This window comes from Engystomops pustulosus, chromosome 5 (assembly GCF_040894005.1).
Source record: "Engystomops pustulosus chromosome 5, aEngPut4.maternal, whole genome shotgun sequence".
Lineage (NCBI taxonomy): Eukaryota > Metazoa > Chordata > Amphibia > Anura > Leptodactylidae > Engystomops > Engystomops pustulosus.
The window spans coordinates 70,755,915-70,767,906 of NC_092415.1; the positions used below are offsets into that span (position 1 = coordinate 70,755,915).

Consider the following 11,992-nt stretch of genomic DNA (forward strand, 5'->3'; position numbering starts at 1 on the left):
TGCCGGGAAATGTAGTCCCGCTTTCATCATTCCCACACAAGGAGAGTCAGTTAGAACTACCACTCCCACAAAGCTGTGCGGAGCTCAGCACTGGGGCCTGCAGCGGCACCCAGGACACATGAAGTTCATTCAGTGAGCGCCGCAGCCTGCCGGGAGCCATGAGCCTGTGCCAGCACCTGTGGAGGGCTGCGGGCAGGAGGCAGCCGCTGCTTTACTATTCAGTCGGGGCTAAGGGCCACAGCTTCTTACTGCCCCATGGTGCAAGAGCGCCCTCCATTGGCTGCTGCGGGGTGCAGCCCTTCTTTACAGGCAGGTGCTTGTCCCAGGTGCGAGAGCAGGAGAAGCGCAGCTCTGTGCAGGCCAGGACGGAAGGGGCCCCTCCACTAACAACAGCTCAGAAAGGTACCAGTGCTCTATAATGTCCCTCTCCTTCATACCTGCACCCCCCGGCCTGTATGATTGACAACCTTTACTATTGGACCAGAACAGTCCCATCTTGTATGTGGCAGGAGGACTTGTGGTCTCCATTCTGTCTATGGCAGGGGGTCCAGAGGAATATACTATAGTAACCCTCAACCCACACTGAGACCCTCATGAACCTATACGAAGGCTGCTGTGTATATAGTGTGACCCCTCTCAGGGCTTACAGGTGAGATGGATAGTGGCAGAAGAGAAGAAGGGGAAGAGCTAATAGTGTAATACCATATGGAATTTTCTGATTCGAAGAAAGGAGATAATGTGCTCACCGGTTCTTGTGCTACAAATAGGCACAATCCCATTCAAAGCATCAAAAGGTAGTTTCTGGTGCTGTCTTCAAGGGATTGGTCATCTATGTTCAGTCGCCACACGGGACAGGACATACGTATCCGGAAGGGTATAGGGATTAACCAAATGGTGCAAAGAATGGTAATATTTTTTGTCAATAATGTTACGCAACACATTTCATGGCGTGCTACCCCTTTTTCAATATTACCATTCTTTACACTGAGTGCGCCATTTGGTTAATCCGTGTGGCAGACGTCTATAGATATCATGTAAGTGATAAACACCTGGAATATTATAAATGCCATACCATTACAATATGTAAATGACTACAGAGAAAATAAGTTAGTTTTTCGCTACCCAAACAACTCTAGTAAAAGTGATCAAAAGGGAATATGTTTCCCAAAATGATATAACTAAAAGACGTTGGCTCATCCTGCAGCTGGCGACCCCTTGCACAACTCCTCATAGAGATACATTGAAGGGTTGTATTATAAATACATGAGAAATGAGAGTCCTACCTCTGGAACATGCACCTATTTGAGGAACAGGGGTCCCTTTCTGCAGCCAGGCCGAATGTAGAGTTTAATTCACATAGTTGACCGATCTCTATTCAGGTCTATGGGGGTACCAAACATAGCTGAAGCTGTATACTCGGCACTCTCCTAGACCTTTGGCACTGCAAACTGTATGTTCAGCCTGTTAGTTGAGAAGGTGATTAACAGACCCACATATATTATGCATATGCTTTACACATGAGAATATCCCTTGAATGTGCTGCAGTCTGGCTTGAGATGTAAATGTGTTCTGAGGTGTGGAGAGCTTTAGTTCAGTGGTAGTTCTTACACACAGATACATGGCACCAGCTCAGGGTGAGCTGGTGCTGGAGCATATTTTCATTAGTAGAATAAACCCAGTATCACAGATTTATAAGCTATATTAACATTTATCTCGGATTCTGGAGAGCCGGTGACGCCACTGAGCTCTCCAGCACACTCGCGCCTGCGCAACTTCGCACAGGGAAACCGGCTGTGATAAGTTGCGCAGGCGTGAGTGTGCCGGCTTTCCAGCACTTCAGAATCTGTCTCTCCAGCACTTCAGAATCCGTTGCACGGGCATGGTGCACCGTGCCCTAGTGCGGTGCGCCGAGATAAATGTTAATATAACTCTGAGCTGGTACCATGTATCTGTGTGTAAGAACTACCACTTTGAAGTGGTAGGTTTCCTTTAAAGGGAACCTGTCACCTGATTTTTCCCTAATAAACCTAATGATAGGTTCCCATAGGTCTACATTGATTATTACCCACACCGTTTTTAGCTAAAAATAAAAAAAAATCCTTGTTTCCTATCCCCAGAAAATGAACTTGTATGAACCAGGTTTATAAGTGAAAATCTGGCAGCAGGTTCCCTTTAACTCTCCACATCTGTGACAGGAGAAGCTTATTACACATGCACAGTAAAAATGCCTTTCTGCCTTTTCTAAGCATTTGCATTATAGTATAATTGTGTGTTATAACTTGCACCCTGACAAAATCCTGGGGTAGTCACAGGGGCTGGGCTTTGGTTTGGATGCATTTCAAACAAACACGTGACTTGTCTGTGTTACTGAGAGTGAAACCACACATGGCGTTTTGAATGCGTTTTTGGCCCGTTTTTAAGCATGCTTTTTTAAGGGACTGCTTAAAAACGGGCCAAAAACGCATTCAAAACGCCACGTGTGCCATCACCCTCACTCCTCAGATCTTAGCCCCCACCTTTGTGCTCCTGTACGGCTCCTCCCTCCTGCGCCTTCACAGAACTCACAGCCTGGTGAGCTGACATCAGTGGGAGAAGGAGGAGCTGTACAAGAGCACTAAGGTGGGGCACTAAGTCACATGTTGTTTTTTGAAATGCATCCAAATCAAAGCCCAACCCCTCTGACTACCTCAGGATTTTGTCAGGGTGCAAGGTAAGTTATAACACAATTGTATTGTAATGCAAATGCTTGGAAAAGGCAGAGACACATTTTTGCACTGCAGGTGTGATGGGCTTCTGCAACCTATCTTTAGTGAAAATGATGTCCCTGGTGACAGGTTCCCTTTAACAGACCAAACCTTGAACCACTGAACATGTCTGTTCAGTTCATTGATTCCAGATTTGGTCTAGTAAACCTTGCAGTGGGCTTTAGTGTGAGGGATGGTGTCCATAGCAGAGTTTACAATTACAAATTAGCATTTTGCTTATCTAGTTGTTAACATTTAGGATGCTTTAATAATACATTTAACTTCTGTCATGCTAGAGGAATGGGATCTGACCTCTAGTCACCATCTATTCATTCTGACAGTAGCTGCCATGTGATTTCTTCCAGTGAAGCGAGTGGGAGCAGACATTACCTATTTGATTGTGGCTCTTATTGGAGCTGGGATTACAGGTATGTAGACTTGTTTCTTTCTCTAATTGCAGCAGTTATAGTTTGTATAATAATGTTACTTATATTGTTGTGCAGGAGGACTTTTCTATGTGATCTTTAAAGAACTGTTTTCTTCTTCAAGTCCCAGTAAATTATATGGAAATACATTTGAGAAATGCCGAAACCACCCAGAGGTAAGCAGGACTCTTAAAGGGAACTGAACACCACATTTTTCACTAATACAGCTAGTGACAGGATCCCACAGAGTCCTATTAACTAAATGTCACCCTTCTTTTAGCTAAAATTGGTTTCCCTCACGTCCCCATAAAATCAACTTTGTTCTTTTACCTGGCATACAGCTGCGAGTCAAGTGGACATGGCGCCCTTGGTACAGTCCACAGGCTCCTCCTTCCTCTTCTCACTATTCATGTCATGTGATGAGGGTGATGTCCTATAAGGTCCTTTATCCCCCAACATTAGTAAAATCTACCACAAGTGTGTATCTATTCACATGAAATCACAGCATGCTTGCATGGACTTCTAGTTCTCCCCATGCCTCCATGTTATCGGATGCATACATGGGGTAGATTTTCCAAATGTTGGGGGATAAAGTACCTTACATGTGACACAGTATTTACTACAGAGCTGTATATGTCTAGTTGAATATTGGCAGAGAGTCCCCAAGTACTTTTGGCAGTGAGACTTGCCAATCAGGACTAAGGATGCAGGGCAGTGCAGTGAACACTGCATATGTAGGACCCCATTAATATCATTGGACTCACATGAGTTGCATATAAGTTTACTTTTTTTTTTTTTTTTCATGGGAAAACAACCATTTTTGGTTTTGGTGGGTTATTTATTTTTATTATTTATTTTTGGTGGTTTATTTGAATGGCAGGTTCCCTTTAAGTGGCTTTGTACCATAAAGACAACCCATTTCCACATGGCCTTTTAGGAGGTATGGTTCAGGGAACAATTTTTTTTTCCTTTCTGCTGAAAAATGTATCAGAACGTACTTTGGGCCAGGTACGTTTTGTAGTACAGTACTTATTTCAGACAAGGTAATGAGTAAACCAAGGTGAATAATGGGTTTTCCACTCCATCTTGGACCACATTACACTATCACATGGTACCCGGCCAGAATTCAGAGGAACCAAATTAAAATATAACAGGCGTAAATTAATGATGGTATATAAATAAATACAGCTCTCAGCAGTTTTTTTCTGTTGAAAAAGGCTCAGGAGGGCTGAAACGCGTCCAGAATATTAAATGGATGCTATACTTTATGACAAATTGTACCTACAATAAGAAGAAGTTAAAAGCTACCTCGAAGTCCCGGGGCCATTTCTTTCATTTGGATACAAGTTTTTTTTGTCGTATTAGCCCTCATGCACACAAATGTTTGCATTTTTAGGCTGTAAACAAGGGACCATCATCCCTTGTTTGTGGCTCACAGCTGCCAACGTCTCTATAAAAAGATGGCAGTAATAGGCGCTGCCCTATCATTTGTGGCACAGGCAGTTGGCCCGCCCGCTGTGCATGCACCAGCTGCCAGTAAGAGCACATAGATGGTAATGGGGCCAGCTAGCACACAGCCCCAATCCCCAGTCCTGGAATATAAATGTATTTTAATAGTCCTGTTGTCCCTAACACACACACATTTAATTGTACAGATCTGCTGACTCTTCCCTTTTAACAGCTTTTTTTTTTTTTACCATGTCACTGCCTTTACACAATCTAATAATCATGCAAAATAAACTGGTTAGGATGTTAGAAGGCAGTGCACGATCCTGTTGTGAATCATCTCCAACCTGGCTCCCTCTCCATTGTTAGTACCGTGCCAGGGGCAGGCTGAGTAGATGCTCCGAGCTCTATAATTGGGCAGGCTGACTGGCTGTATACAGTACTGGAGCGGGCGGCTGGCTGTATACAGAACTAGGGCTAGTTATAATGTACTGGGAGAATGCTGGATGGCTATATACGGAGCAGGGGATAAGGCTGGCTGGCTATAAACTGGGTGGTGGGCGGTGACCTATGCATTTCCCACCCTAGGCCTATACTAGTCAGCTTACACTCGAGTATATACAATAAATAGTTTACTTTTCTGATTTAAAAAATGTAATGGGCTTTATATAGTAGGCCACCATCTACAACTACAACTCCCATAATCTCAACAATGGCTCCTCACTTTTATGCTGCGCTTTTAGTGATGATGGGAACAAACGTTCCTGCTCTGTTACCATAGTAATGATGTGTGAAATTACCATCACTGCACGTTACCCCAATGAGAGGAAGTCTCGTCACAACACTGGCCATACTGGCTGCCCTACAACCATCCCACTACAGCCAAACATAGAGGAGATCATGCAGGACATGTGCCATCTTCTGTCCTGTGTCTCCTCCACAGGGACTAAATCAATGCACTGATCAAAAGGGCCAGTAGCATTATAATTCTTCATTACAGTGTATGTCCACAGCATTTTTCTGCTAATTACATATTAGCATTTATAGCACATATTAGCATTTATGACCAATTTCAATATGAATTATGTTTAAGTTTTGAAAGGGGAGGGTGAAATAAAACAATAACCCCATCAAACATCCAGTAATTTTTTTATGAACAAAGCCATTCATATGGACATACATCAGTGTGCATATGTAACAGGATACTTTTCTTGTGTATGTGTGTAAAGATTATTGGAGCCTTTGGTGAGCCTATCAAGGCGTTTGGAGAGACCACAAAGCGTGGAAGAAGACAGCATGTTGCGTAAGTAATATATTCAGCATTACATATTTATATTAATGAGAAGAATGACTTTAAATGGAGGAGAGGACTCTGAAATCTATTGCTAGATTAAAAAGGTTTACTTAACATGTGGAACTTTGTTTTGCTCATTTCATCAGGGTTCGCAAATACACAAGTATATATCAATGACTAATCATTACCCAATGACTATTGTATTACTCTATAACAGTGATTTTCAACCTGTGTGCCGCGGCACACTAGTGTGCCGTGACACATGGTTGAGTGTGCCGCGGGGAAAGTTCCCCGAACCATGGTGCCCCTGTGTAGCGCTACCGCTGCGCCCCCATACTTACCTACAAGCCCCGCGTCGGCGATCCGCCCATCTTCTGTAGCTCCTGCACCGCGCAGGAGCTACAGAAGGTGGGCGGATCGCCATTAGGAGTGAAGGTACGCAGAAGAAGACATCAAGGGTAAGTATATAAGGTTATTATTTGTATAGGGAAGGCAGCTAGGGTCTTTTTTTTAATTAGTAAAGGGAGGCTGGGGCCTTTTAATTAGTAAAGGGGGGCCTCTAGGGCCTTTTAATTAGTAAAGGGGGGCCTCTAGGGCCTTTTAATTAGTAAAGGGGGGCTGCTAGAGGTTTTAATTAGTAAAGGGAGGCTGCTAGAGGTTTTAATTAGTAAAGGGAGGGCGCTAGGGTTGTTTTATAAAAGGCCTCCCTTTACTAATGACTGTTTTAGTGTCATTTTGTGCTATTTTGGTTGGTGGTGTGCCCCAGGATTTTCTAAGTATAAAAAGTGTGCCGTGGCTCAAAAAAGGTTGAAAATCACTGCTCTATAATGTCTGCTTCTGGCAGTGGACACTGCTTCTAGTGCTGAGCCTGGCAGTAGCCTTGTACAGCTGTTCTATCCAATTGATAAGATATTGAAAAAATAAATTCCTTTGAAACTTGAAGGGGTTAAAAAATTTTGAAAAATGTATGGTAATACCCCATATGCAGTGACAACCTGCTCTGTGGGCACACGGCAGGGCATTGAAGGGAAGGGGACCATTCGCAGCAGGTTTTCTGTGTAATATTGTATGGGATGTAAAATTGTAAATTTTTTTTGGTAGTGTCTACATATGAGGGTTAATTTTTTTGCAGGTAGATAAGAAAATCATCAAATTAGTTTTCGATTTTAATGCCATTCACTGTACCAAAACAATAATCTTACCTTTATTCCACAAATCTAAATAAAGACAAAAATAGAGGAAATCCCTTATGTTGAGGCATCATCATTTTTTTTAGAGCTAAAACTTCTATATTTTTCTGTTGATTGGCTGGTTGAGGGTTATTTTTTGCAAGGAAAGTTGTTCAGTTGTTTCATTTTTGGACACATAACTTCATTTGATCACTTTTTTGAGCCTTTTTGTGACAGGAATTGATGAAAAGTTGTCTTTTTGGGCAAGATTTTTTTGAATACATTATTAGGTGTTTCTATGGGATGGAGATTTTTCAGGGGCTTCAATTTTATTTTTGATGTATTACAAATATGTTTTTCACTTATCCTTTTTTTTACTTAGCTCACCTCATACAAGGTGAGCGTTTGCTGCTTATTGCAGGTGTTAACCCTGGAAAAGCCTCAGACAAAGCTGCTGGGGGCATTCAAATCCTGGTGGCGCATGGGCGCCTCCATCTTGGATTCGATCGCCACCCTAACACTTCATAAACGTGTTAGGTATCCCTGCATCCGAAAATATCTGTTTTATCGCAATATAATTGTTTTTCCCAGCTTTTAACCCCGTAACGGAAAATAGCGCCAGAAGTCGAAAATGCCACTTTTTGCCATTTTGAAAAATATAAAAATTTTTATAAAAAGTAATGAAAAGGCCATAACCTTAAAATGGTAGCATTGAAAACGTCATCAGAAGTCACAAAAAAATTACGTGACACACAGCTCTGTACACTGAAGTATTAAAAAGTTATCATTGCCAAAAGATGGCAAAATGAAGAATTTTTCCTTTTTGTATTGGGAGCTTTAATTTTTGTAAATGTATGAAAACATTATAAAACCTACCTTATATACTGGAGTAACTCGTCTTGTACTCGAGTCTATGGGGGGGGGGGGGGGGAACTACTTGCCTTTCCGACGCCCCCGCAGGTCCTCTTCTATCTCCAGCTCAGGGTCCGTCTTCTGCTCCCTGCGCTGTTTCAGGGCACACACCTTGACGTCAGCTGAAGCCGGAGCTAAAGACAGAAGAGGACCTGCAGGGGGCATGGGAAAGGTGAGTACAGTGTCTTTTGGGGAGATTTTTAGGCTGGGTAGGGGGCTTCTGGCTATATACTAGGAGGCAGGGGCTGGCTTTATACTAGGGGGTGGCTGGCTATATACTGGGGGACATGTGCTTGCTGGTCATATATTTGGGAGACTGTGACCAATGCATTTTCCACCCTAGGCTTAAAGTTTGGTGCCTTGGTTTATACTCGGGTCGGTTTATACTCGAGTATATACGGAATATAGATTTGGTATCCCCGTGATCCTACCAATGCAGAGAATAAAGTAGACATGTCATATGGGGTATACAGTGAAAGATGTAAAATCCAAGCCCACAACATCACGGCGCAAATGCATTTTTTCACCAATTTCACTGAATTTGGAAAATTTTTTTCCGTTTTCCAGTACATGGCATAGAATATTAAATACCATCACTATGAAGTTCAATTTGTTACGCAGAAAACAAGCCCTCAAAACAAAACAAGTTCTTTACATGGAAAAATAAGAGTTATGGATTTTTGAAGGTGAGGAGTGAAAAATGAAATCGCAAAAATAAAAATGGGCCTAGTTGTTAAGGGTTTAACCCCTTTCCCGCCGCAGCCCTTTTTCGTTTTTGCATTTTTCACTCCCCACTTTCAAAAATCTATAACTTATTTGTTTTTCCATGTACAGAGCCGTCTTATGGCTTATTTTCTGCGTAACAAATTACTCTTCAAATATGGTATGTAATATTCCATGCCGTGTGCTGGGAAGCGGGGGAAAAAAAATTCAGTGAATGCAGTGAAAACGCATTTGTGCCGTATCCTTGTGGGCTTGGATTTTACCAAAATACATGTCTCCTTTATTCTTTGGGTCGGTACAATTACGGGGATACCAAATTTGTATAAGTTTTATAATGTTTTCATACAGTTACAAAAATTAAAACCTACAAAAAAATTGGGGGGGGGGGATTTTGCCATCTTCTGGCGCTAATAACTTTTTTTTATACTTTGGTATACAGAGTTTTGGGAGGTGTTGTTTTTTGCGACTTTTGATGACTTTACAATGTTATCATTATTATTATATTTATATCAGTTCTAGGGAAAGGGGAGTGATTTGAGTTTTTGTTTTTTATTATAATTTTTTTTTTCTTAATTTTCTTTAATTTTTACTATTTTTCAGACTCCCTAGGGTACTTTAACACTAGGTGGTCTCTACGATCCTATCATATACTGCCATACTACAGTATGACAGTATATGGGGACTTTGCTCCTCATTCATTACTATGTGCTGATAGCACATGGTAATGAATGGGTTAACAAGAAGCAGCCCCGGGTCTTTGGAAGACCCGAGGATTGTGATAGTGACGGATTGCCACTCTCCAATGATGCCACGGGGAGCGATGATCCTCAACAAGCCGCCGGTGGCAATCGGTGGGAAAACACCCGCGATCGGTGATGGCATGGAGAGGGCTCAGCCCGTGAGCCCTCTAAATGCACCCGCACCAGGCATGTGAAGTACTATTACATCACATGTCGGTAAGGGGTTAAACTTGAACAAGCAATGGTCTGATCGCTTGTTCTAAGTCCAAATAACTGCACTGCCATACTAACTGCATTCACAGTTAGTTACACTCATGACCTGCCTGGTTGCAGAGCCTGAAATCTGAGCTATCTCTGCATGCACATCGCACCTTGGGGATACCAGGGAAAGGATTTGGATCCCCCTGGTAAGTGGCTTCAGGAGGTCCCATCCAAAGGAAAAAGTGCTTTCATTCCTCTTGAACACTGTGGTGAATTGTGCAAGGGGTTAACCACCCACAATCTGAGTTTTATCCAATTGCGGATGTTACAGGAGGGTGTAATATACCTCTAACACCCAGTGCTTCTGGCCTCGGCACCACTTGGGTGTAAAATGGCTGCAAGGCCCTCCATCTGCAGCCATTTTGTGGTCCGCAATGTCTGGCTAAGGTAAGACAGAAAACTTAACTTTACAAGAAAGCGGTACAGAACTTTTAATGTGTATTAGTAAATTCTATATTATCCTGTCCCCCACACTAACAAGCATATTACAAAATATATGACTTCTAGTGGCCAACCCTTTAATGTATGTAATAAGGTATGTGCTGTCCCATGTCTGGTGTGGATTAAAGCTCCAGTGCTTCATTGGACCATTTTATAGGCTATCCAGGAAGAATGGCTTCTATGATTTTCATATTGTGAAATGTCCTCTATCATGGTTTTCTTTTTATGTAGCTCCACTGAATACTTCAAAGATGGCTTGAAGTGTATGCGGCTGAAATTTTACATCTCAGGTGCTGAACCTAAATTGCAAGGTGTTGTGCACGCAGATTTCAAAGAGGTATATTCTCTAGTACTTCTGACAAGCCCTATGTAGCCCATGGGTTTCCCTTTCCCACTTGACGCCTTCCCTCTATCTCATTTTGCAGAACCCAGAAAGCAAGAAATACGAGTTTCAGTATATACTTGTTGAAGTGGACTCCTTTCCACGCAGAACTATTGTTGTGGAGGATAACCGGTATAAGAATTAGGAAAGTACTGTTGTAATGCATCCCCAGTGCACTGGTGTGAGAGCTTTTGTAGAGTGTTGGAATCCACAAGACTTGCTTTGGCAGAGAACACTTCATCAGGATGAGCTGCAAATGAATCGTGACTGGTTTGTTTGGAAAACGGGAACTCTGATGAATCATGCAGTTATTTTATTCAACAGACAGATGAAGACTCCTTGACCCTGTATCAGTGATTCGTGGATCTGTGCCTGCAACAGGAAAACAGACAATTGATCTTGTGCCAAATACTGCACTGTCCATATTGTGATCATGAATATGTCCTTTTATGTTTTTAATAACATGGGGTGTTGAAATAACTTAAATGTTCTTATATATTGTACGAGAACAGTCTATTGAGTAATGATATCTAAAGAATAAAGAAACAGAATGTTTTGTTAATTTATTCTTGCTTCTCTCATCTCATTTTTAACTATTCTATAAATGGGGAAATGTACCCGTTGGTGACCAAACACAGCACGCAATATATAAATAATGTAAAAATGTAAAGACCTAATTTCATAAATCAGCATATTATGTACAAATGGCAGAGGGGCTGAATAATAACTTGGGATTAGGATTTATTCTGTTAATAATTTATTTACACTGTCTATGCCACATTTATCAAGGGTTTTAGATTGTTTTTATGCAGTGTTATGACTACTACAACAAAAGGGGTGTAGCCTATGATACAGAGGTGTGGCTTCACATGGAAAAAGCCACTTAAACATCTCAGAATTTAAATAGGTTTTGAAAAGTTTTTATAAAATGCCATTTGCCAACTTTTCTTGGGGTAGCCTACATGAGACTGACATTTTTTTTTCACTGCGTGGCACTAGATGGCTTTGGATTTGTTGTGATCGCTTTTCAATTGTAAAAAAAAAAAAAAAAGTAATGGAAAATATGACATACAGCGCCTATCAGGCGATAGTCAGGATATACAAAACACAAATATACATAGAGAAAGAAATGGGGAGAGGGAAAATCTGAAAGGTATAATGAACATATTCAAGAGAATACATAAACATATCAAGAATATTGAACAAAGGGTGAAAACGAGGGAATGTGTTCTGGAGACATTTCTGTATTCAGGGTATCGCTGATCATCTAGCCATGGGGCCAAGCATTTAAAACTAGTTCCTCCATTCTCTTTATGTGCTCTATTTCCACAAACCAGTTCCGAATTACTGTAGATGGAGACGGGACAGACCTCCACAGTCTTGGGATGACCAAGCTCTGGACAAATAACATGTGCACCTCATTGCCCTTGTCTATCAGACTACTATAGACACGAG

At 41.7% G+C, this 11,992-nt stretch overlaps 2 protein-coding genes across 2 annotated transcripts in view; one reads left to right on the forward strand and one right to left on the reverse strand.

The window, feature by feature from the left end:
* Window positions 1–4,629, reverse strand: part of FBXO15 (F-box protein 15) — a 123,628-nt gene extending 118,999 nt beyond the window's left edge. Inside the window, exon 1 of the mRNA XM_072152321.1 lies at window positions 4,478–4,629. The gene's annotated coding sequence lies outside the window, so the exon portion shown is untranslated. The remainder of the gene's footprint in view (window positions 1–4,477) is intronic.
* On the forward strand, window positions 6–11,103 carry TIMM21 (translocase of inner mitochondrial membrane 21). Its single transcript, XM_072152327.1, has 6 exons — window positions 6–402; window positions 3,110–3,172; window positions 3,248–3,345; window positions 5,845–5,918; window positions 10,387–10,492; window positions 10,581–11,103. The coding sequence occupies exons 1-6, from the start codon at window positions 159–161 to the stop codon at window positions 10,680–10,682; spliced, it is 687 nt and encodes a 228-aa protein (XP_072008428.1). The 5' UTR covers window positions 6–158; the 3' UTR covers window positions 10,683–11,103.
* Window positions 11,104–11,992: the final 889 nt, after the last annotated feature.